Source organism: Osmia lignaria, chromosome 7 (assembly GCF_051020975.1).
Source record: "Osmia lignaria lignaria isolate PbOS001 chromosome 7, iyOsmLign1, whole genome shotgun sequence".
In the NCBI taxonomy this organism is placed as follows: Eukaryota; Metazoa; Arthropoda; class Insecta; order Hymenoptera; family Megachilidae; genus Osmia; species Osmia lignaria.
Window position 1 is genome coordinate 10037311 of NC_135038.1, and position 21958 is coordinate 10059268.

The 21958-nt window shown below is 34.2% G+C and overlaps 1 protein-coding gene and 1 long non-coding RNA gene across 5 annotated transcripts in view; one reads left to right on the forward strand and one right to left on the reverse strand.

The window, feature by feature from the left end:
- LOC117604657 (Myosin 10A) overlaps positions 1 to 21958 on the forward strand; it is a 61415-nt gene that overhangs the window by 37838 nt on the left and 1619 nt on the right. For all 4 annotated transcript variants that reach the window (XM_076689239.1, XM_034324981.2, XM_034324983.2 and 1 more), the window contains 3 exons: positions 18353 to 18729; positions 20288 to 20591; positions 21005 to 21400. In XM_076689239.1, the coding sequence (XP_076545354.1) occupies positions 18353 to 18729; positions 20288 to 20591; positions 21005 to 21400 (1077 nt within the window). The remainder of the gene's footprint in view (positions 1 to 18352; positions 18730 to 20287; positions 20592 to 21004; positions 21401 to 21958) is intronic.
- On the reverse strand, positions 8737 to 21957 carry LOC117604661 (uncharacterized). The gene is made up of 3 exons (XR_004581496.2): positions 21754 to 21957; positions 9596 to 9821; positions 8737 to 8889 (listed from the first exon to the last, which is right to left on the reverse strand). It is a non-coding gene; the product is annotated as an uncharacterized LOC117604661 (long non-coding RNA).

The window sequence follows — 21958 nt, forward strand, 5'->3', positions numbered from 1 at the left end:
AGCGAAATCTTTTCCCTGAACGATCGCGATCGTACGCTCTAAAAGGAGTCCGTCGTGACCGGAAAGTCCGGTCGACTCTCAGAAAACTCTCCCCTGATTTCGCGATTCGGAGACACATTTTCCATTTCAAACGTCCTCCGTTTCACAATTCCCTTATCCAAGGAGTTCTATGAAAATGAAACTCGAACATGTTTCCTTTTGCTTTTTCCAACTTTGCAATTCACTTTTGCTAATTCGGATAAGTTTCCGAATGGCCCCACTAAAATTGAGAACTCAGGTTCGGTATATAACCTAAATTAATTACCAGAAACCGATTAAAATTAGTTTCAGAGCTGGATGTCTCAACGTTTTTGAGATATCGTGATAAGAAATTTTTATACAATTTTCGGACTACGTATACGCTATTCGATACTGAGCATGCGCTATTTAATACTGCGCATGCGCTATTCGATACTGCGCATACACAGAACCTAACCTAATCCAACCTAACCTTATCACGATATCTCGAAAACGGTAAGACATTCAGGTCTGAAATCAACTGTAATCGGTTTCTTGTAGTCAATTTAGGTTATATACCGAACCTGAGTTCTCAATTTTGGTGGGGCCGTTCGGAAACACAGCCGCTGATTCTTCAATTAAAAAAAAAAAAATGACAGGAGGGAAAAAGTAGAAGATCTTACCATTAGAATATTTTTTAATTTCCAACCACTTAAGATCCTAAAAAATATTCTTCAATCAGATAACTTGACCCAAATTCATGAAACATCCTGTACACAGGGCCCCTTTCCCTACATTTTTATTTTCCCTCGGGAAGCCGCTATAGCGCTATAGTGCAATTAAAATTAACCCTCTGAACACGAGATCTAAGCTGATTCATCAGGAACACCTGAAGGAGCTTCAGGACGCGTTCGAAACCGGGAAGGACGCCGAGGATAGAATTTAGGCCAGACACCGAGTGTCAGAGGGAGATAAAGATCGTTGCCAGGGCCATTAGCAATTCAAACAGTTTCCGGCCTCTATGCTGGTATATCGCGTACGCAAGAAAGAAGGTGTTGCCTCCGGTAAACACGAGTTGCTTGAACCCTGAATCGCTCGAAAGAAGCCTAAGTATCCGTGCGCCTGAACGTTACGTGGCTTCAGCTTCCGAGGAATAGAACTCGAAGAGGCTGCCGAGCATGCAACGGTGTGCATCCGATCCGCAAAAGTGCTTCCCAGAATGAAAGAGAGGAAATTAATATTTCCTATGGCTCGATGTTTATTAAAATTTTGAGGTGAGTCATCAGCTCAGCTGCTCATTGTGTAACACTTTAGCCTTGAAATACTAAATATTTATGAAACATTAGCACAACATTTACTTTATAGAAGCAAAGATGGATGAATATTTACAAATACCAAATTCTTTTATTCGAATCATTTGCAATTAATTAAGGATATGTTGGTTGGAAAATTCTTCTAAAATAGGCAACGATAATAGTGTTTCGCAAATAGAAAAATCAATTTATATGCAATTACATTTGAAGTGTCGTCAGAGCCTTGATTTTAATAGAAAAGGCTTGAAATAGCGATTGCACACGTCAATTTGCTATATATTATCTACAAGACGGCACAATGGTTACGTAGCTCTGTCTCATCGCAATCGTTGCTAAATCATCAATGATTTCATCGAATAAAAGAGAAAGATGGAGGTCGTAGGGTCGTATGTGTATGTATAGAAACGTGGGAACATGTCTTGAGATCTTAGAAAGATCCTTCCGGTAGAAAATAATAACAATTGTGGCTCATATTTCTGCAAAATTGTTTAAATTCTTTCTTATTTTCTATTAGAAAAAACAGCATCATTGAAATAACAGAAAGTACATTTCACATCTGGAAGATCGTTAGATGAAAGAGAAAGAGAAATTTTGTTGTGATTAGAACTATCCTGCAATTTATTATCAAGATCTCTTACTTTCAATGCATTTCTCTAATCTCATTAAAAATTTTAATTTCAAAACTTAAATGATCTATCTAGATATACCTTTCGCTAATCATTGATCTTGAATAAATATATTTACAACAAAAATAAGATCGAAATCTTACATAAAATTTAATTTAAATAAACTTAAAGAACAGAGCGTTAAATTGGAAAGTCAACCCCCTATTTTTTTGAAACAAGAATCAAATTTTTTACTTGAAACAAATTAAATTTTATAGAAGTATAAGGCACAAAAAGGTAGCATGGTGCCATGACATTTGGGAAATAGGAATGAGAATGTATTCAAACCGTCCAGGACGCTTCCTGAGGAGGCTTACGTATTATGGGACCCTGAAAAGGGTCCCAAGTGTAATCGGTCGTTTCCGTTAACGACAGGTGCGTCTTCTGTTACACAAACACGCATGAATCACGCGTCTTTTGTGTAGTTTCTTTTCAACAGTAACTTCGATCATGAATTTAAAATCATGGGGACAGCTTTCAATGTATCATTATTGTTGCAAGTGAGTCTTTATCCACTTGGTTTGAAATTACGTGACTATAAATCTCAGGCCAGAAATAAATTGCACGTGTTCATTCATGGTTTGGGTTTAATTATAATAACACGATTTTATGTATACATGTTTTTTTCTTAAATAACCCTTCCAATTTATCACATGAAATTCGTGCAAATTTCATTATGATACATTGTTTGTTATAACTGATGACCAGCCATCTTATGTTGAAAATATTGAAAGAGCGCTTATATAATTATTTTCCTGAAGTTTTAAGCTTTAAATTGATATGGCACAGGTACCATTTTCAGGTACTTTTATGTCATAAAATCGTGATGAAATGATCCAACCCTAACACCCACACTTCACAGATTTCGAAATCGGTCATTGTTTGCTATATCTGGTAACCAGCCATTTTGCATTAAGGATATCAAACGGGCACTTATATAGCCATTTTCCTGAAACTCTGAGCTTCAAACTGATGTGTCGTAAGTTCCATTCTGTGATACTTTTCTGTCATAAATCATGTCAGATATTCTATGTTTTGAAACCAATCACTGGCAAAGAGTTAAGCGAATTTAAATGATCAGTTTGAAGTTAATGTCAAGAGGCACACACGCGTTACTTTCACAAATAAATATTTTTATTTACTCCAAGTATGTCTATCGAGCGAAGAAATTACGATCATTTTATCGGCGTACGACTATCACTTCCGACATTTTCTACCCCTTTCCGAAGCTGATTTCTATTTTATTGCGGATTTACCTGTCTGGCCAGTTTTTACTCAGAATCGTTTGACACATTAGGCGCTTTCAAAACGTAAGAAAAGTCAATATTATTGTAAATTTTGATAAATGATAGAAATGATTTTCCTTGGTAAACAGGACTCGCGTTAAGTAGATTATACGCACCTGCGCAGGTTTCAATTATTCCAACTGCTGGTTGCACACTAGCCCAGAAAGGAAGGCACCGTACGTATCGAATTAATTAATTTACCTTCAACCAGATTAATTTACTTCCCGTTTCCACTTTGCGGTTTCTCTTATTCTCGACGTTCGTTTATTACCATCAGCAACAGCCAGTGGCTGACTTCCATGGAAACTTATGGCAACCTCTTTTACTATAATTCCAGAGACTAAATTTATTGTTTTCCATTTTGGATGCAAATTTTATTCTGGCATTATTTAACCCAAAAATTAGGTTTTTCAATTTGCAACTCTGTAAGTGTTTAAGTGACTAATTTGCAACTTTCCAAGTTTTTTTAGTTTGCAACTTTGCAAGTTTTTGAGTTTACAAACTTGCAAGTTTAAAGCATGGAACTTTGCAAATTTGCAAGTTTGTAAATTAGCAACTTTGCATACTTGTAAAATTACAATTTAATAAGCTTTTAAATTTCTAAATTTCTCAACTTTTAAGCTTCTATACTACGAAAACGTAAAAGGAGTGTTAAAAAAGAAAAGAACGTTCTATATTACTCTCTGTTTCGAACCGAATCAAATTAATGACGTTTAATGGGACAAGACGATCAGGAAATTTCACTAGCCAGTTACAACATAAATGAGCATTCCAGTGGCAGCTAGCTGGAACTCTTTCCCACTCTACATTCCTTATTTTCACATGCATACGAAATTTTTTATCTATAAAACCGAATATATTAGATTGCTTAACGAAATATTTCTTATGAAACTTAATGCAATTATAATACAAATAGACTTAATGATGATTTACTTGAACATACAAACGGGTACAAAGTTCAGAATTTTCTATTTGTAATTGGAAAAGATATATTCTATTGAAAGTTTAATAGAATAGAGCTTACGTAAAATCCTGCGGTTATATCATAAACATCACTGACCTATGTTAATTGGCCTTTAAGCTAGCCATTCTTCCGTTGCTTGCTAAACACTCGACTAGTTCACCTGCACGTGTGGTGCATTCCTAACTAGAAAACTGTAAATACAACACCGTTCTGTCATACCAATTGAGGAAATTAAATGCAGAAGAATGCAGGAGCATGTAATCGAGTCTCACGACTGACTAACAATTTGCGATCAGTGGAATCTATTGATTAGAACCTCCATCGACTACTCAAGCATACTACAAAAACTTTAATGTGTTCATTTGTTTACACCTAACGAAGAAAATAATTAAAAATATTTGCACGATAAGGTGATTAATAGAGGTGTGCAAGAATTTGAAAATTTACTATTTTCTCTACTATTACAAATTAAACTTAGAAATTTAAAATTAAAGCCTACTCTTATCTACTTTATTATCCCATTTTGAAATCCCAAAATGATATATTAATATTTTGACTGCCATTCTGAAGCTACTAAAAATTTCATTTCATCTATTATTTTTACATTATTTCATGTCCCACTCACATAGGAATCAAAGTGTTAAATAGATATTCTAATATCTTTTCAAAATTCTGAAACTATTTCATGAAGAACCGAAGAATTCTCATTATTAATAACCTTCCTATCATTAATAATGAATACTGACAGGCAATGAACCCATCTAAGCTAGGTCTAATTTAATCAATATCCTCATTAAACGGTCCGGCATCATTCGTACTCTCTATCTTTGAAATTCTCTATTTTTGCACCTTGAAAAGCTCCGTACCACTTCGCTCTCGCATTCCCCACCCGTATTCGTCACTCGATTCACCGGTAAACACAAATGAAGCCTCGCATCGAATGCCCATTGCCGTGTGGAAGTTACACGCGGCCACACACCGGTGGAAAGGCACCGACCCAGATATATCGTTCGGTGTTTCGAAGGTGCCGGCTGGTCGGAGCGCAACCATCGGGGAGCAGCTTTGTCTATCGGAAGGCGCACGGTTCTTCAGTTCATCGACTGTCGTCGTGAGGTGCATGCAACGTGCCTGTGCACATTGCACGACACACGGTGTTGCAACAGATTGTGCGCGTGTTCCGCGAAACTTTGGAGACGAGAAACTTCGCGTTCGCGTTTTGGAACGCTGGACAGTGAGTGTCGGTGTCTCGAATCCGTTGAAGAAGCAACGAGTAGTGACATGTGAGAACCCTTCGCACGGTTTGTTCCGACACTCTATCCCCATTTTATTTTTTCTCTCTTGAATGTACCGTGCGTTCACCAGGAATCTTCTCGAGTGTTTAAATAATGCAAATGTGGAGGTTGATCAATTTTGTGACGGGATGTGGTTTTTCTATCGTGAAGAGAGGATGTGGTTGATCGTCTTCAGAGATCAGTTATCTCTTTGTTATTCTTTTTTATTATTGCAGCCTTTGTATGGCTAATAGAAACTTTGTTGTTTAGTAAATTGTCATAATTATGATATTTCAGAGTAACGAATAATTTTTGTTCGAATAATCTTCGTTGGTAATTCTGATAAATTATAATAATTTATTATAATTTGAATCATAATATATTTCTTGCTTATTGCAATCAGAATAATTAATTACTGCACCTGAATATTTAACCCTTGAACGATGGAGCCTGAGTCAATTGTGATTCAAACTTACAAAATATTAATTTAAAGTTAAATGTACAATTTTTGAACAAAAAAAATCATACTTTGATAGAATAATTTTCAAAGGAGCAGCGTGAATTTTAGCAAATGAAAATAATATGAGATATAAAATTAAATTAAAATTGGAGCTCTCTCCATGGTTCACCGTTCGAGAGTTAAATTTCGTGCGATAAACTTTAAAAAATGTTATAAATCGAAGTTTATGCACAGTACTCATGTTGAATTAAAAGGGTTAAAAGAAATTTTTTCAATTGCTTCAGGTATCTTGTCTAATGAAAAATGATAATTGAGTTTGGAGAAATTGTCAGTTTTTTGCTCGTTCGTAAATGGATTCTGATTTCACCTGCTCGAAATATCACATAGAACGAGCATCAAAAAAGTGTATTACGTAACGAATAGAATTCTATGTATTTGTTGTTACGATTGGAATGATAAAAAACGGAGTAATGAAGCGGAGTTTCAGGACAGTTTGCTTCTTGCTCTGCTGATGTCCATTTGAATGGACACGTAACTGTTTTTTCTCCATTTGCGCAGTACGATTTGCATCCATCATTTGCACCTCTCGTTTTTCATCTTATATAATACACGTTTTTTTGTTGTTTTTTTTTTTCAAATTTTTTATACGAATGAAGTCAGTGTGAAAAAGTAAGATTTTTTTAGAGCTGAACATTCAAATCTTTATCCTCTTTTCAAATTGAAATATAATATAAATATTACTTTTAACGTAGAAGTAAAAATAAAATAACCATTTCAATTCTTCTATAATGAATGATTTTTCAATACAAAAATACTTGTTATTCTTTTGAATTGAACGATTCAACATATATTTCCATGATTACGTTAACATTTTTCAATTTATTTCCATTTATTTATTTATGTACTAATTCCAATTCGAAAATTAGTAATCTTATGACCTGCATTTTGAAAGCTCCAAATCATAATTCTTTCAGTAATCTCTTTTTTAATAAAAAGAAATCCAAAATAACAAGATCCATTAATTCTATAAAATCCACCTTTGTAAGATACTAGTTATTTTACCATAAAAGTCGAAAATCATACTTTTTCTCACGCTACTTAGTGTATGACACGCTCATTGTCCGTTTCAGTTGGTCTTAAACAAGAGGGCTCATTAAAGGTGCTTCTCTTGGCGGCTCGTCATTCGATTACAGATAATTATCACGATAGCGTGTATCATCCTCAAAAGCGGGCTCCATATACGCGGTCGTATAACAGTAACTGTATGGTAGCGTGAAATCAGCAGGAGGTCTTATAATTAATAGTGCATGACTCGGATAAAAAAAAAAAAGAAGAAGAATTATGCTCTGAAACATTCTGTTGTACAGCTATTCTCCAATTTTTAAGACATCTCAAATATTATGCACTTCCTTGATTCTATCTCCTATTAGGCTGATGCATATTAATTGATATCAAAACACTAAAACTCTGACGCAATTTCATGACAGAAAAGTATAATGAAATAATACTTATTATATATCAATTTAAAACTTGGAATTTGTTGAAAATAACTGTATAAAAGTTTCTTAAATATCCTTATTAAAATATGACTAGTTGTTAATTATAGTAAACTATGATATATTTTGAAGCATATCAATTCTTACAGAATTTGATCATATAAAAGTGTAATAAATTAACACTTTTATATTAATTTAAAGTCTATAAATTTTCAAAAATAGCCATATAAAATTGATATTAGGTATGTGCATAGAGAATTATTATTTTATAGTGCTTTTGTGTCATATTTTAAGTGTTTCAAATTCTGCCACTTAATATACAACACCTTAATATCCGTCAGAAGAATTTCTAAAAATGAACTGTTTCACATTTAAATAGTTAGAGACAAAAAATTGTTTTCGATGTGCCTCAACTATTTTTTCTCAGAATCCCAAAACCTCTTTCAATTTCAAGTAAAAAAGAAAATAATAAATGCATTCCAAGCTCGAAGAGCCAAAAAAAAGTTGTTCCACAGTATTCGTAAAACCTTATAAATTACCGCGAACGTGCGTGTTTCGTGGAGATTTGCATAAACCATACCGTTTGATGCTTACCAAGCATCATCCACAAGCAAGCAAAACAACAGCAGAGTTATGAAATGTTGTGAAAAAACCTTGAAATTCTTTCGGATCGATACACGTCTAATAACGATACAAATGTCAAGAACAAAGATTGAATTTCTCATCTACTCATTGTTTAGATTTTAATTTTTACGCTTCACATATTTCTTTAAATTAGAAAAATTATAAGAATTTTTCTAGAGATTTTTCTAGATTAGAAAATAAAAATAAAGGATTCCCAAAATTGAAGTATGTAAATAGAAATATAGAATAAAAAATCTTGGGTAGCTTTAAGAGCCTAAAAGGGTTAAATGTAAATATTGGGGGTGTGCAAAAACTCAAAAATATTGGATCCGATCGTGTTCGGTTCGGTTCAATTCAATTCGGGTCGAGTCCGATTGAAATTTTTCGGGTTCAATCGGGACGTGTTCTCTATTAAACGCTATCATAGCAAACGCATCAAAGAATATTTGTCGTGTCTACAAACGTATGTAAATAAATCTTTAGGACTAGTCCCATATACCAATAACGGTGTCGATCTCGTTCTCGATCGTATTGCAATAAATCGGTTTCTCCGCGCCAGTGTCATGGCGAAATCTCGGGTATTCGTGTCGCGGGACTCAATTACGACTAGAAACAACGTTGCTTACCTGTATCAGGTCTTTCCAGCCTGTTGCGCTCGGTTGCAGGATCCAGGAAAATTCCGTGCTTTCTCAAAATATTGATTACGGCAGACATTCCACGCATTCACTAGCTTTAAGATCGCGTGATACAAACAAGGGATGATACGATACTCGCATGATTGGCCCATTGTTACCAACCAAAGTCCACGTCTTCCTGGAAAAATTCCATTTCAAAATAAATGCATCGTTTAATGAGACTTTCAATCAAATTAACGTTGCTTTTATACCGTACTTTTGCAAAAAATATAGAATTATGTGTTCTATTTGTAAATTATTATTAGTGACTTTCATCGAGCGTTGGAAGAAAGTGTATCATTCGAGAAAATTTGAAGTTGACAGGTGAAAATGATATTTAAGAAACAAGAAATTTTATTATTTGCAATTTGTCATAGTCGGCTCGTCGTGTAATCGAAAGTTCCGATTAATTACTCGTCAGGGACCTGCTGGTAATTACCTTTATTTATTCGGTTAGTTAAACGGAGAAAGTAGATCGATTTCGTGGAAAACAGAAATCGAGGATCATCGTCGAAACATTCTCTTTAACCGTATCAAGTTCAATTTCAAAGAAAGAATTTTCACAAAAAGAAAGACTTTCATCAGAAGCACACTTACGACTGAAACAGGCTTTCCTAAGAAAAATAGCAATATAGATTTTCCTCAGGAGAGTCTAATTTTCTTACACATAGTATTAAAAAGAAATTTCTTGAAAAATTAATGACAAGTGTCTTCAATTTTACGTAGTAGAGATAATCCAGAATTAGATTTTCTTAGCCAATAAAATCGATAGAAATAAACACAGAGTTACGTTTGGATTGATAATAATTCTTCTGTAAGATAGTTTGAAAGTCATAAAGGCTCACAGGTATCTCGGTCGTTTTCCATCGGCGTTCCTCGATGAAGAATCCACCTCGAGAAAGGAAAAATAGGCGTGTGATCCTGATCTTTCTTACGCAAGCGTTCCAGCATCATGAAAGATCGTTAACGACCCTCCTGTGTACGCAGGTTTACGCGTTCCATGAATAGTTGCGTAGTGCTCGTCAGCATACCTAAGCAGCCTGTGTCGAAGATATTGATCTTCGATCGGGGCTGAAAATAACAGGCACAGATTGATCATAAACTTGTTTCCACACCGCGCCTTCTATCAGAATAACATTATATTTAATGATTAGCTGTTATTAATGTTGAATTCTGCAGTAGGAGTAAAAATAGCAAACATGAATGAATTTATTTTAATAAATGATCCGGTGTTAGACTTAACATTCTAGGATATTAATAATAGTATTTTTGTTGCTTTCTTGCTTTGATTTTGCATTTCAGAAAATTAAAAAAAAAAATGTTAGGTATGCAAATTTGTTTTTATTTTTTTAATTGAAGATTCATTTTCGAAAAGTCATGATAAATCCAATTAATGAAGGAATTGAAAATGAATATAATATGAAATGATAAAATTAAATTAAAATTGGGACTCTCTCCATGGTCCGCCGTTCGAAGATTGAGATATTCGAAACATATGTAGAATGAGTGAAATCTCATTAATTGTCTCATTATTACTGTTCTCTAATGAAGAGTCTCTAAAAGTATAATTTCTGTAAAAAAAGTCTGTTAACTGAGACACAGTCAGTGCAAAAGTCATTTAATTAGAGACGTGCAACAGAGTAGAACAGGACAATGCTAATTAGCTGTTTCATTCGCCGATTGTTCTGTATGCCCTTTTGCGGAACGAATATCCTAAAAAATCATTCTTTTTCACTAGTTAAAGCAAAAAGAACATCAATCGATTCAACATCCTTGAAGGAACTTGTCTTTTATTTCTGATTTCTCGACAAATATTTCAATTCATAAATAAATTATTCCTCTTTGTATTATAATAATCAATAGATCATTGACAAGTAAACAATGGAAAAGAAAAAAAAGAATGATGATTTACGCTCGAAGCGAAAATTATAATAACAAATGAATCTTATTTGCATAGTTCATCTTGCCTCGTGCATAGGATTAAATAAAGGTAGAACGATGGACGTTTAGTGGGTCAGAAGCTCATCGTCCAGCATCAGTATGGTGACATACTGACTAGAAACGACTGGATTCTACTTCCTTCTTTTTCCTCTTTTATTCGAATATAGGCTCGACGACCTTTTCTCCGCTGCGTTTGCGTTTTTACAAATTTTCAAAGGGGACAGACAAGAATTCCACGAGACATATGAATAACTTGCACGCGGTTTAATTGAACCAGTCATTTGGAACGTTAACACGTTAATTGCAATAGGGGTCATTAACAATATAATTAAGTAAAAAAGAAAAAAAGAAAAATGGAAGAAAGAATAATTATGAATATGAAATTATTTGAAAATACAGTGACCCATACCTATTTACAGTGTTAATAATATTTCATGATAAGTGTTCAAATACTTTCGTGAGTCACTGTATATTATACTTGATAAATAAAAATTAGCAAGCTTCTGTCAATTTTTCATTGACAACACGATTAAGTAATTGAAAAAAGATGATAGAAAAAATAATTTTAAACAAATATGAAATAGTTACTCAAAACTGGCAACTTCCTAGGAATTTTTTTATTATTCAAATATTTTCAAAGGGAAATCGAGTATACGTGAAAAGCGAAGCCCTTTTTCCTCTCTGTACACGCGATAAGCCGAGTTTCCACGAAAGCGGACGCCTTTCTCGTTCGCTGACGGAACGAAGGAGAGTTTGTTAGCGCGAAAATAATTGCAATGAAAAGTGCACATTGTTCGTACGGTCTCACGGCGGGGCTTCTTCGTCGGTGTTCTCACGAGGCCCTGAAGAGAAGGTCCTTCTTCCGTGATCCACATTCAGCTTTTGCGTGCCGTAACGAGGACAGCTCGGCGACTTTTCAAGCGGATCAGCGTTCGTTTTCGGGCGGAAAGCGCGTAAATGAACATTATAAGTAAAGGTTCCTTGAACCCAGATCATCGCCGAAACATTGCTTTCTCTTGAATCGACGTTGCGTATCATTATCATTCTTTTTTTTTTTTCTCCTTCCATTTCTCCCGCTGGTATTCCTTTAATTATTCGTTCGGTTCGCTACAGATATCCGTGAACGTTTCTCACGATTTCTTTCACCTTTCTCTTAGGTATTTAATCACGGCAATTATGCCGCTTCGAAATTCTATTAAAGATTCTCGGAGTGAGAATAAACAGAGAGGTATCGAAACTCTGCAACCTGTCTAATTTATGACTGATGTTTAATAGAGTTTCTCTGGATCCATTTAATATTATGCCTGGGTCCTTTTCTCTCGTTAATTAGTACTAAAAACTCTTTAAATCTACAGACAATGATTGCTCATGACCGTGAAAGATCTTATTTAATTCGAGTAATCAGAGGCAATTATTGGGTTGGTGCATGGGAAGTGGAGAAAGTCTGACATGAATTGATGACATAAAAGTATCGCGAAATTATGCTTATGGTATATCAATTTAAAGTTTTAAATTTAATAAAAATGATAAAATAAGGATTTCATTGATATTCGTAATATAAAATTGGTGGTTATTAATTATATTCAACAATAACTGATTTCTTGCAATTAATTTATATCATTACAATTTCATGACATAAAAATACTGCAAAATTGAACTTATGGTACGCCAATTTAAAGTTTGGAGTATAATAAAAATGACTACGTAAGCGTTTCTTTAGTATTCTCAATATAAAATGACTGATTACCAGCTATAGCGCACAATGACCGATTTCGAAATACAAAGATTAAATTTGAATTAGGTTTGGTTCGTGTCGTCAAGATTTGATGACATAAAAGTATTGCAAAATTGCACTTATAGTACATCGATGTGAAGCTAAAATTATAAGGAAAATTTAATACAGCAAATATTAGATTAACAGACCACTCAGAAGACAAATTTATTATTTCTATAAAAAAGTGAAATAATACATTTTGCACGGTACATTCAAGAACCATTAATTCCCTGAAAATCAAAATTTAAAATTAATAAATCCCTTTCAACCAGGATGGTCATGACACCCTAAAAGTGATCGCCATCATCGAAGTTTCCAAATGCCTTCAGTTGCTCCAATTAATCCACCAGTGTCCGCCATCGATTGATCAAAAATGGAGAGGGAGGTATCGGATACCGAAGGAATATTCTCAAAAAGACTATCTAGTAACTGGGCAGAGCTACCAACCACTCTAAGAAAGAGACAAAAACATCGTCCAGAGATCCTCTCTCAATTCATCGACCCTTCAGAAATCTCTGAGAACGAGTGTCGTAAAATTGAACCGAAACCGTTCACCAACGTCCAACGAATGATAAGAAGATCCGAGTTCCTTCGAAAACTGGAAACTAACGAAAATGGAAAGAATCTTGATCATCGAAAGGACGTCAAGATCGAGAAGAGATCGACAGATTATTCCTTCTTCAGAGATGAAGATTACAGAAAGCACTACGAGGACCAGGATCAGAAACTTGGCCCTCGAAGAAAGAGTCTAAGTAATCTCGTCGGGAAGTTCGAGTCTAGGAACTTCTCCGACGAAGATCGAAAGACCAATTCCCCGGACAGTTTGCTGGTAAAATCCTCGGAGTCTGATCTGAGCAGCGACGAATATGGACAGACAGACGACTCTGGGGCTTTCCTGGAGAAAGCATCGAATCGTGAAAAGGGTCCGAAGAATGATCAGAGAAATAAATTTATCAAGTTCTTCGCCAAGGATGAATGCAAGAAGAAAAAGAAGCAGGAAGATAGGAAAGTGTCACCTGACTCTGGCAAAGTAGATGTGAATAAGAATAACGTGAAACAGATTTCAAGGATCTTAGAGTCAACCAAGAAAGATTCTAAAGAATCTAAAATATCGAATCAAGCAAAATTTGAGTACGAGAATATACCAAGGATCGATGTGTCCAAATTGGACCAGAAACCCTTTTTAAGCCCGGTGACTTCGATTAATTCCGGCAACGATCGACCTCCGTCTCAACCAACGATCGAACAACTGAGACTTGAAGAGGGTTGCTTATTAAAGAACTCGAAGAACGTTCAGCCTGTTCCAACGAAGAGCAACGAGTGTTTTGAGATCAAATACAGAGCTCAATCTCCAGCTAGACATAAACAGAATAATGAGGATGCTCAGGTGAACGAATTGATTCAAGATTTTTATGACAGCGAACAGATTGTTGGTAGAATGAACGGGGAAAGAAAAGTTTCGAAGATGGAGACTATTGCCGAGGAAAATGCTGATGGAAGTAAATTGAGCGTTAGGGAGATTCTGAAGAGATTCGAGGAGCTGAGGACACAGAACGAGGCGCAAGTCGAGGAGAAGTCGAACGACAAGACGCTCACCACTATACAGGAGACCTTGAAGAAACTCGACGAGAAGGTCAAGAGCTACCAGGTCACGATAAAATTCTTGTCCTCGATTAATAAATATTCCGAGTCGGCTTTCTGTGAGACTTGACATTCGAGTTTCCGCTTTTCCTACATTTTTTTATAGATTGTTGCATTATTACATTGGCAATTAATACTTTGGCTATGAAAGGTATCAGTGATTGGTATATAATTAAATTATTAGAGAATGAAAAGGGACTGTCAGTGGTCCCCAATGGCCCTCAATAGCCTGAGCCTAAAATTTTATATATTGAAATTATTAGAAAAAGAAAACAACTAACAATAGCCTCGAATAGCTTTCAATAACCGATATCTAAAATTTTATATGATAGAATTATTATAAAGAGAAAAGGGACTATACAAAATTTTATAAATATTTTTAATCACAATTGAAAGACACAGTCGATCAGCGACACAATTAATGTACAAACAGCAGATAATCATCTTCGAATGCAGTTTTCCTTCGAATGGATTTATAATGGAGAAACAGGGTCGTCAACTTTGATATTTTACGACCGATAAAGTTCCTTTTTCGATTAACACGAGCCACGATGTCCTTGACGACACTTGAACCTCAACCTTTTATGTTCATTTTACGGCTCTGAAAAGCAGAAATTCAATTTCCCGTACTGTTACTTTGAAAGATTATTCTTCGGTTGAATTTTTGAATCTGAGAAATTGTTGCTTAAAAATGTCTTCTTTACCGTTAAACCGGTAATATATAGTACCGAAATGGAATGCAGACGTTTGATGTCGTACAATTTAGCATAATCCAGCAGGTTCGAGAACATATTAGTAAAATGTTGCCGGCGTAAAGGTACCGTAATTGAAGCCGTGTGCAGAGTGTAACGAGCGGAACCATTAAAATATTTAAAGAGAATTAATGGTGCCACCTTAGAAGGCATCGCTTCTCGGCCAATTAAGGTTAACGAACAACGAATTAGAATTTAACGATACCTAAAATAGCTAGTGTATATTTTTATTTTTTTTTTTTTTTTTCTATTTTAATCTTGTGTCATGTTGCATGAAAACTCATTTATGTATGTTTGGTTGAAATTAGAATCAGGTTGCAATGTAATATTTTATGTAATTGAAAATTCAAATGCTTTTAAGATTCGAAGTGATCTAACTATTGAAAGGTAAAATTCTAATTCAAAATCTAAAAAAGTGGACTAGCCCTCTTTCTAAGCTTCTAAAGTTGTTAGGTTTTAAGATTCCAAGATCCTAAGATTCTAAGGTTCTAACATTCTAAGGTTCCAAAATTCTAAAATTCTAAAATTCTAAGATTCTAACATTTAAAAAATTTTAAATTAGAGTATTCTAATATTCTGAAATTCTAAGATCCTAAAATTTAAAAATTCTAAAATTCCAAAATTTTCTCGCAGAATCTTGCAAAGTGCAAAATATTAACACTTGACATTGTTAATAAAACTAGGGAACCTAACCAACCTCAAGAAATAATCCTAATTACACCAATACATGGGATATTCAGATTTTCCTAACAGCCTTAGTTCTAACATATGTATGTAGTTCGACATCGAGGAAAAAAAGCTTTGCACTCCATTCCTTTCAACTTGAAAACCTACAATTTAATTTAAAATGAAAAGTATAACAAAACCACATGAACAGAATCGTATCATAAAAAACTGCATTAAGAAAAGGAAAAAGGAAACTAGGAACTTATATTACAACCCAATAATAATCACAAAGTTGTAAAGTAATTCATTCTTAAGCAGGCCGGAGAAAATCTAGTGTATGGTTGTTCTTATTAATATCATTAGAGTAACTATGTACATGTTGAAGCCTTCCAACGTATCTCGGATGCATTAACGATTATCTGGGTCAGGGTCGACATCTGCTTATCCTGCTTGCTCAGGTACATTCAAGTTTTGTCAGTAAGGTGTTTCGCGTGTATCGATATACCGGGTGTTGTTCACAGATTTCATTGATAAATTGTACAAGCTACCTAGAAATCACTTAGACGGCCATTGAACTCTCTTGCTTTTTGAAAAAAGATGGTCGAATCAAGAAAAAGAATGAGGTAAATGACCCAAGGATTAACTTTAAGCAGAACGATAAAAAAAGATTCACAACTGTTGTACTTGTTACAAGAGCATAAGTAACAAAAAATTAATTACAAGTAATTTTCTCTGAAGTTAAAATTTGAAACATTAGGATTTACAAGCTCTTGAAATTGAAATTTCTCTAAGAAAACTGTATATTTTTTTTTTAATTTTATAAGAAAATTAAAAGATTGAATAGGTTTCTCGAAGAACAACAAGTAGCAATCCTCTTTTTAACGCAATTTACATTCAAAAGCGTAATATTACTAACACGATAGCCATCAAAATTGACAACGTTCTATGGTCCTTTATTTTCGATCACAAGCCGCTTATTACTTTGGAAATTACGGTAAATTGAGGGTTACGTTATTGCAATATCATTCCGGCAACAGCGGCAGGGAAAAATTACTCTACAGGCCAAAGAAATCACATTTACTAAATATATGCCAGATGGAGATGTAATAATGGCAATTGGACGAGGATAGAAATTCCGACTTTCACGACATTACCAACGGTCACGGTAATCCAAATCGTCTAACGCAAATAGTATCGATTTTCTGTCATAAATGACCCATTCAGAATCGAGACTCATCGATCAATTGATAAATAAAAAGTAAGTGGCAGAAAATTAATAGTTTCATAAATGTCCTTCGTTAAAATTCAATTTAAAATTCAAGGATGAACAAGTGCCATTACTTTTACAACAGGTAATTCATAAAATTTTTAATACAAGATTCTGTTATCGAGAAAATCTCATCAATTTATCTGTTAATAATACTATTTTATGACTTTAAAAACTTTGTTCAAATTTTCAATTTTTGAAGAATTTAATTCACAAAAAAATGAAACATAAATTTTCAATTCTAAATAATTTTTGTGCTTCAACAATAATATATATTCAAGTGTTCTGAATTTAATAGACTCGTGGAAGAATATATAAAATATTTAAAAAACGTGTAATAATTTTAAACTGATTTAAAATTCACAAGCAAACGACCACAATTTGAATATATTATCAAGAAAACTAATTTCATAAATGTTCTGTTCGACCTTCAAACCCAACAACCAATAAAACACGTAACACGGTATATTTACCTGTTATCGTAAATCATGCGAATCACATTAGGTAAGAAAATCTCGGATATCATTTGCTGACGTTTACACGTGAAATAACATCGAACCTATGAAATCAGGTAGCCGGATGTAACTGGAAAGAATGATGGAATAAGTTGGTCGTAGGTCGTTGAAAGATTATTAATTCGCTCGTTCGTCGGATAAAACGAATAGTAAGGAAAGAGAAGAGCCGGGTCGAATGTGTTCTCCGCATTCCTTCCTCGATTCTGGATCGCGTGCAAGGAAACCCGTTTTCTCGAGAGATCGATCGACGGATCCGAGATATCCGCAACGGCGTTGGTGAAAAGCAGGAAATGCGAGTCGAAAGAGAAAATGAATAATAGGAAAGGTCGAGAAACCCTGTTGTATATCACTGACGAAAGCGGACTGATAATAATCGCGATTTTACAACGTTCCTTTGCACGGTTAAACGTGATCTTCCTGTCGGAGATAGAAGAACGGATCGACGATGGAAAATGAAATCTAAACTCCCTTCTAATCGTTAGATCGACTATGTCAAGTTGTAGTTAAATATTTGATATGACATTTAATGATTGACGCAATGTTCAATCATGTTTATTGTGGAAGTGAAATGCTGTCGTATCATTTCACTATGGATATTATAAGAACGTTTAATGGATTTATAATTGTCGCTTTCTTGGTCAAAAGTGAAACGATTTCCTTTGATCCAGTTAGGCGAATCAATGGGAGCGATGTGAAAGTTCAGTTTCGTATATCACTGTCTGAGTCCACTTTTTTAAATTCCTTTTCAATAAATCTACAAAAAATAAGATACTCTTCTTTTATGTTATTTCAACATTTTATCGTTCTTTGTTTAAAAACATAGCTTCTGCAAAAATTTAAATAATCAAATCAAAGGTCTAATTAGAAATGAATTAATTAATTTGAGTCCAGTGAGATCCAAAATGTTAAATTTAAGAAATGAAAATAATACGAAGTACAAAATTAAATTCAAAGGGGGCTCTCTCCATGGTCCGCGCTCCGAGGGTTGAAATGAAAATGCAATCAATTTTTTTTTAATTAACCAAATATTATTATTATGATTGCAGGTCGAGCAGAAGCCATTGCACAAGCCGAATCATCACGAGAATCATGTATCTCAGATCACGAAATCGATTCAGTCGCAGACGAATCATGGCACGCCGAATCATGTACAATCTCACGGTCAATCTAATCACGTTGTATCGAACCACGAGAACCACGTGTCTGCGAGTCGTGTGCCGAACCACGTGTCGGCAACGAACCAGACAAACCATCAGAAAAACCAGCTAAACCAACGACTCAGCCCGAACCAAGAATGGAGGCAACCGGAAGACAACGGCAGACTACAAGAAGATGGGATCTACGAGAGCGGACCGGTGGTCAACGATGGAAAACACTCTCTGTTACAATATGCCATGCTCAATTTCAGGCAGAGCACAGAAAAGTTAGTATTTTATTTCTTTTTTTTATAAATAAAATTTCTGAGACAACAGTCAATTTTGGGCAAACCTAGGAAAATTATAGAGGACCATAACACAGTTATAATTTTGCAAAATTATAGCAAATATATTTTTAAATTTTAAATCTTTTAATTTCTATTTAATTAATAAAATAAAATAATTTCTCTGACTCAAAATTTTCTACAGTTGATAAAAATTTAATTACTTATAAATTGTTATGAGTTTCAAAATATTTAAGATACTGTATTGTAATTTTTCTAAATTACAGTCAGAATAATTAATTATAATACAAGTTTTGATATTTAATTAAAAGGGTTGATAATTTTCTTTAACTTTGCTGCAATTTTGCAAAATTATTACTTTTGACATTTACTAAGATTCTACAAAATTAGAACACTCGTGAAAGTCGTTTGACAACTTTAATGTATTTTTTCTCGACAAAATTTGTTGCATGCTGTGCACTCTAAGGCTGAACTTCAGTAAGTACCAAAATGACCGTGGTCAGAGAAGATTCTGTGCCGTGACAAAAACACTTTTACCAAATCAAAGCACCGTAGTAAAAGAGAAATTAATGTTAAAACACTAATTGGCCACTCTTACGCAAGAAACACAGACAGACCGTGTTGAGAAAGCATAACGCACTTAGAACTCTCAGAGCAACACCGACCATCTTGGTGAACGTGCGGTCTAACGAGTGTACCATATCTTCTTCTGTCATTATTCTACATTTAGCAAGTCAACGTTTCAAAGTGCTTCGTTTCTTGTCAGATTAAATTAAATTTATTCAATTAAATCTTAGTGTTCCCTGAGAAGAAGTTATGTGGAAAATAAAGGATTCTGCTTGAATTCGAAAGGTCACAAATGAACAGATGTCTGAAATTTATGTACGTTTTATTTTAATAATATAAAAGAGAGTCGTTATTTTATTTAAGTATCATTTTATCAAACTATTAACTGCATCGTTTGAAAATGTAATCTGAAAATTTGAATAGAAAATTACATCAATTACAAGAAAAAGTTTACCCTTATGTTTCAAAATAAATTAGTCTGATTAGTTTGATTCTCTATGATTTTTTGTTTTAAAAATAATTGAACAATCCAAAGACACCTGGAGAATACGAACAAATGCAGTTGTAGAAAGAGGATTCGTTACAAAAACGATAACAAATCAACGAGATACAGTCGAAGAAGAATCATTAAAACACCTAACTAGAGTAAAGACTTCCTAAACATGACTTTGACAAGTGACGACCACCTAGCTTGTACTCTCAACGGGACTTTTTCTTCCCAGTAACAGCATCCTGCAATGGAAATCCCCCTTAAGGTCTAGCACTCCTTCGACTGGAGGTTTTCCGTTTTGGAAGACTATCACTCACGTCACCTTAGAGTCCCGTTCCTTCGATCAATCAATTCTAACAGTCCCTTCGTGCAATTATACTAGGAACTAGCATTTCAAGTAAAACATCTTGTTCGATACTGCCTAAGAAAAGAATTTGTAGAACCATAAACAAAGGTTTCAATGAAGTAATTATTTTTTGATAGGTTTGAGATGCTGAAAACAGCAGATGGTTCTATAAGTGGCTCACTTAAAGTGATTGAGTCCCTGAAGAGTAAGAAAAAGAATAAGAAGAGCAAGGGTCAACAAGATGGAGCAGAATGGACTTGGAAGGAACAGGTGGATCTTGTAAAATACTCAGCTGTGCCAATAGAGCAAAGTCTGTTAAGGCTGGATGCAGATTTGAGTGCTTTAGCTGTAGAGTGCTTCCTATGTCTGATGAGATACATGGGTGATCAGCCATTACCTCCAGACACTAGCGAAGTTAAATGTGTCTACACTATTCTGATGGTAAGCGATTGAAATATAAATTGATCGTTCATGGAATAATTTAAGACAGACAAATTTTATATCTTGCAAGAGTGTCATGCTATATAATTGGTATTAGAAAGTTGAACTGAGCATTATCTTTAGTTTCATATAGAAATAAATATAGTGAAATGTATTGAGATAATTTCAATACAGGACACTGATTTCATGTCCTACTTTCAATGCAAGAAGTTTTAATTTGCTCTCAGCTGTTGCTTCTAAAGATTTCTCCTCTATCAGTTATTTGAATTTGATTGCGTATAATAAATTCAATGGTACATCAAAAACTTATAAACCTCATGTCATTAATTTTATATGGAAAGAAGAGTTTTATGATTACCACTTTAATCTACCTCATCAAATAATCTAGTTTCTCTATTTCTATTTCATTACAGCACTGTCACAAATATGAACTCCTTAGAGATGAAGTGTACTGTCAGTTGATGAAACAAACTACCAATAACAAGAGCCCAAACCCTGATAGTTGTCAGCGCGGATGGAGAATCTTTAGCATTGTTGCTGCCTATTTCACCTGCAGTGATGGCCTAAGACCTTATCTTACTAAATATCTTGAAACTGCTGCCTATGATAAAAGAAGAGCGTACCATGGAACAGCCACTGTATGTCTACAGAATCTCAGGAAAACAGTTAAATATGGAGGAAGAAAGAACGTGCCTAGTGTAGATGAGATCATGGCCATCAGTGCTGGCAGGAATGCAAAGAGACAGATTTATAGACTTCCAGGTGGAACAGAGAGGGTTATCAACACAAAATGTACTACTGTTGTGCAGGTAAATCTCTAATTACTGTATTGAAATAACTCAAAGCTAAGTCTTTGGAAAAATTAATGAATAATATTCAGTAATATAAAAAAATTCTTAATAACTGAATACTAATAAGAATTTTGAATTCTTGTCCAATCCTTAAAGGAAGTTAAAAAATCAGATGGAAATGCATAAAATATTATAAAACATAATTATTAACTAAAAATTACTTAATTTACTAACCCAAAACTTTTTGCAAGTTACGCGCTTAACATATTCGATGTATTCACATTTCAAATTTTATTATTTTATAGTTTATACCATAAAAAAAGTATCGCCAATTATTATTTAACATAAAAATAAGAAAATTAGTAACTTACATTCGTAGAAATGTTGTTATTTCTTTCTTGTTTGCACTTATAAAACTATTGAATTTCGGGCACCAAATCACTATAGCCACCTGGCGGCGATAAATGAATAGTTTGGCGGCACTTGTCGCGCAAATTTAAATTTTTGCAGCATCATTGCCTATTTTAAAATTTTTTTCCTTTAAAATAAACACAATGTATTTAATCTGATGTGTAT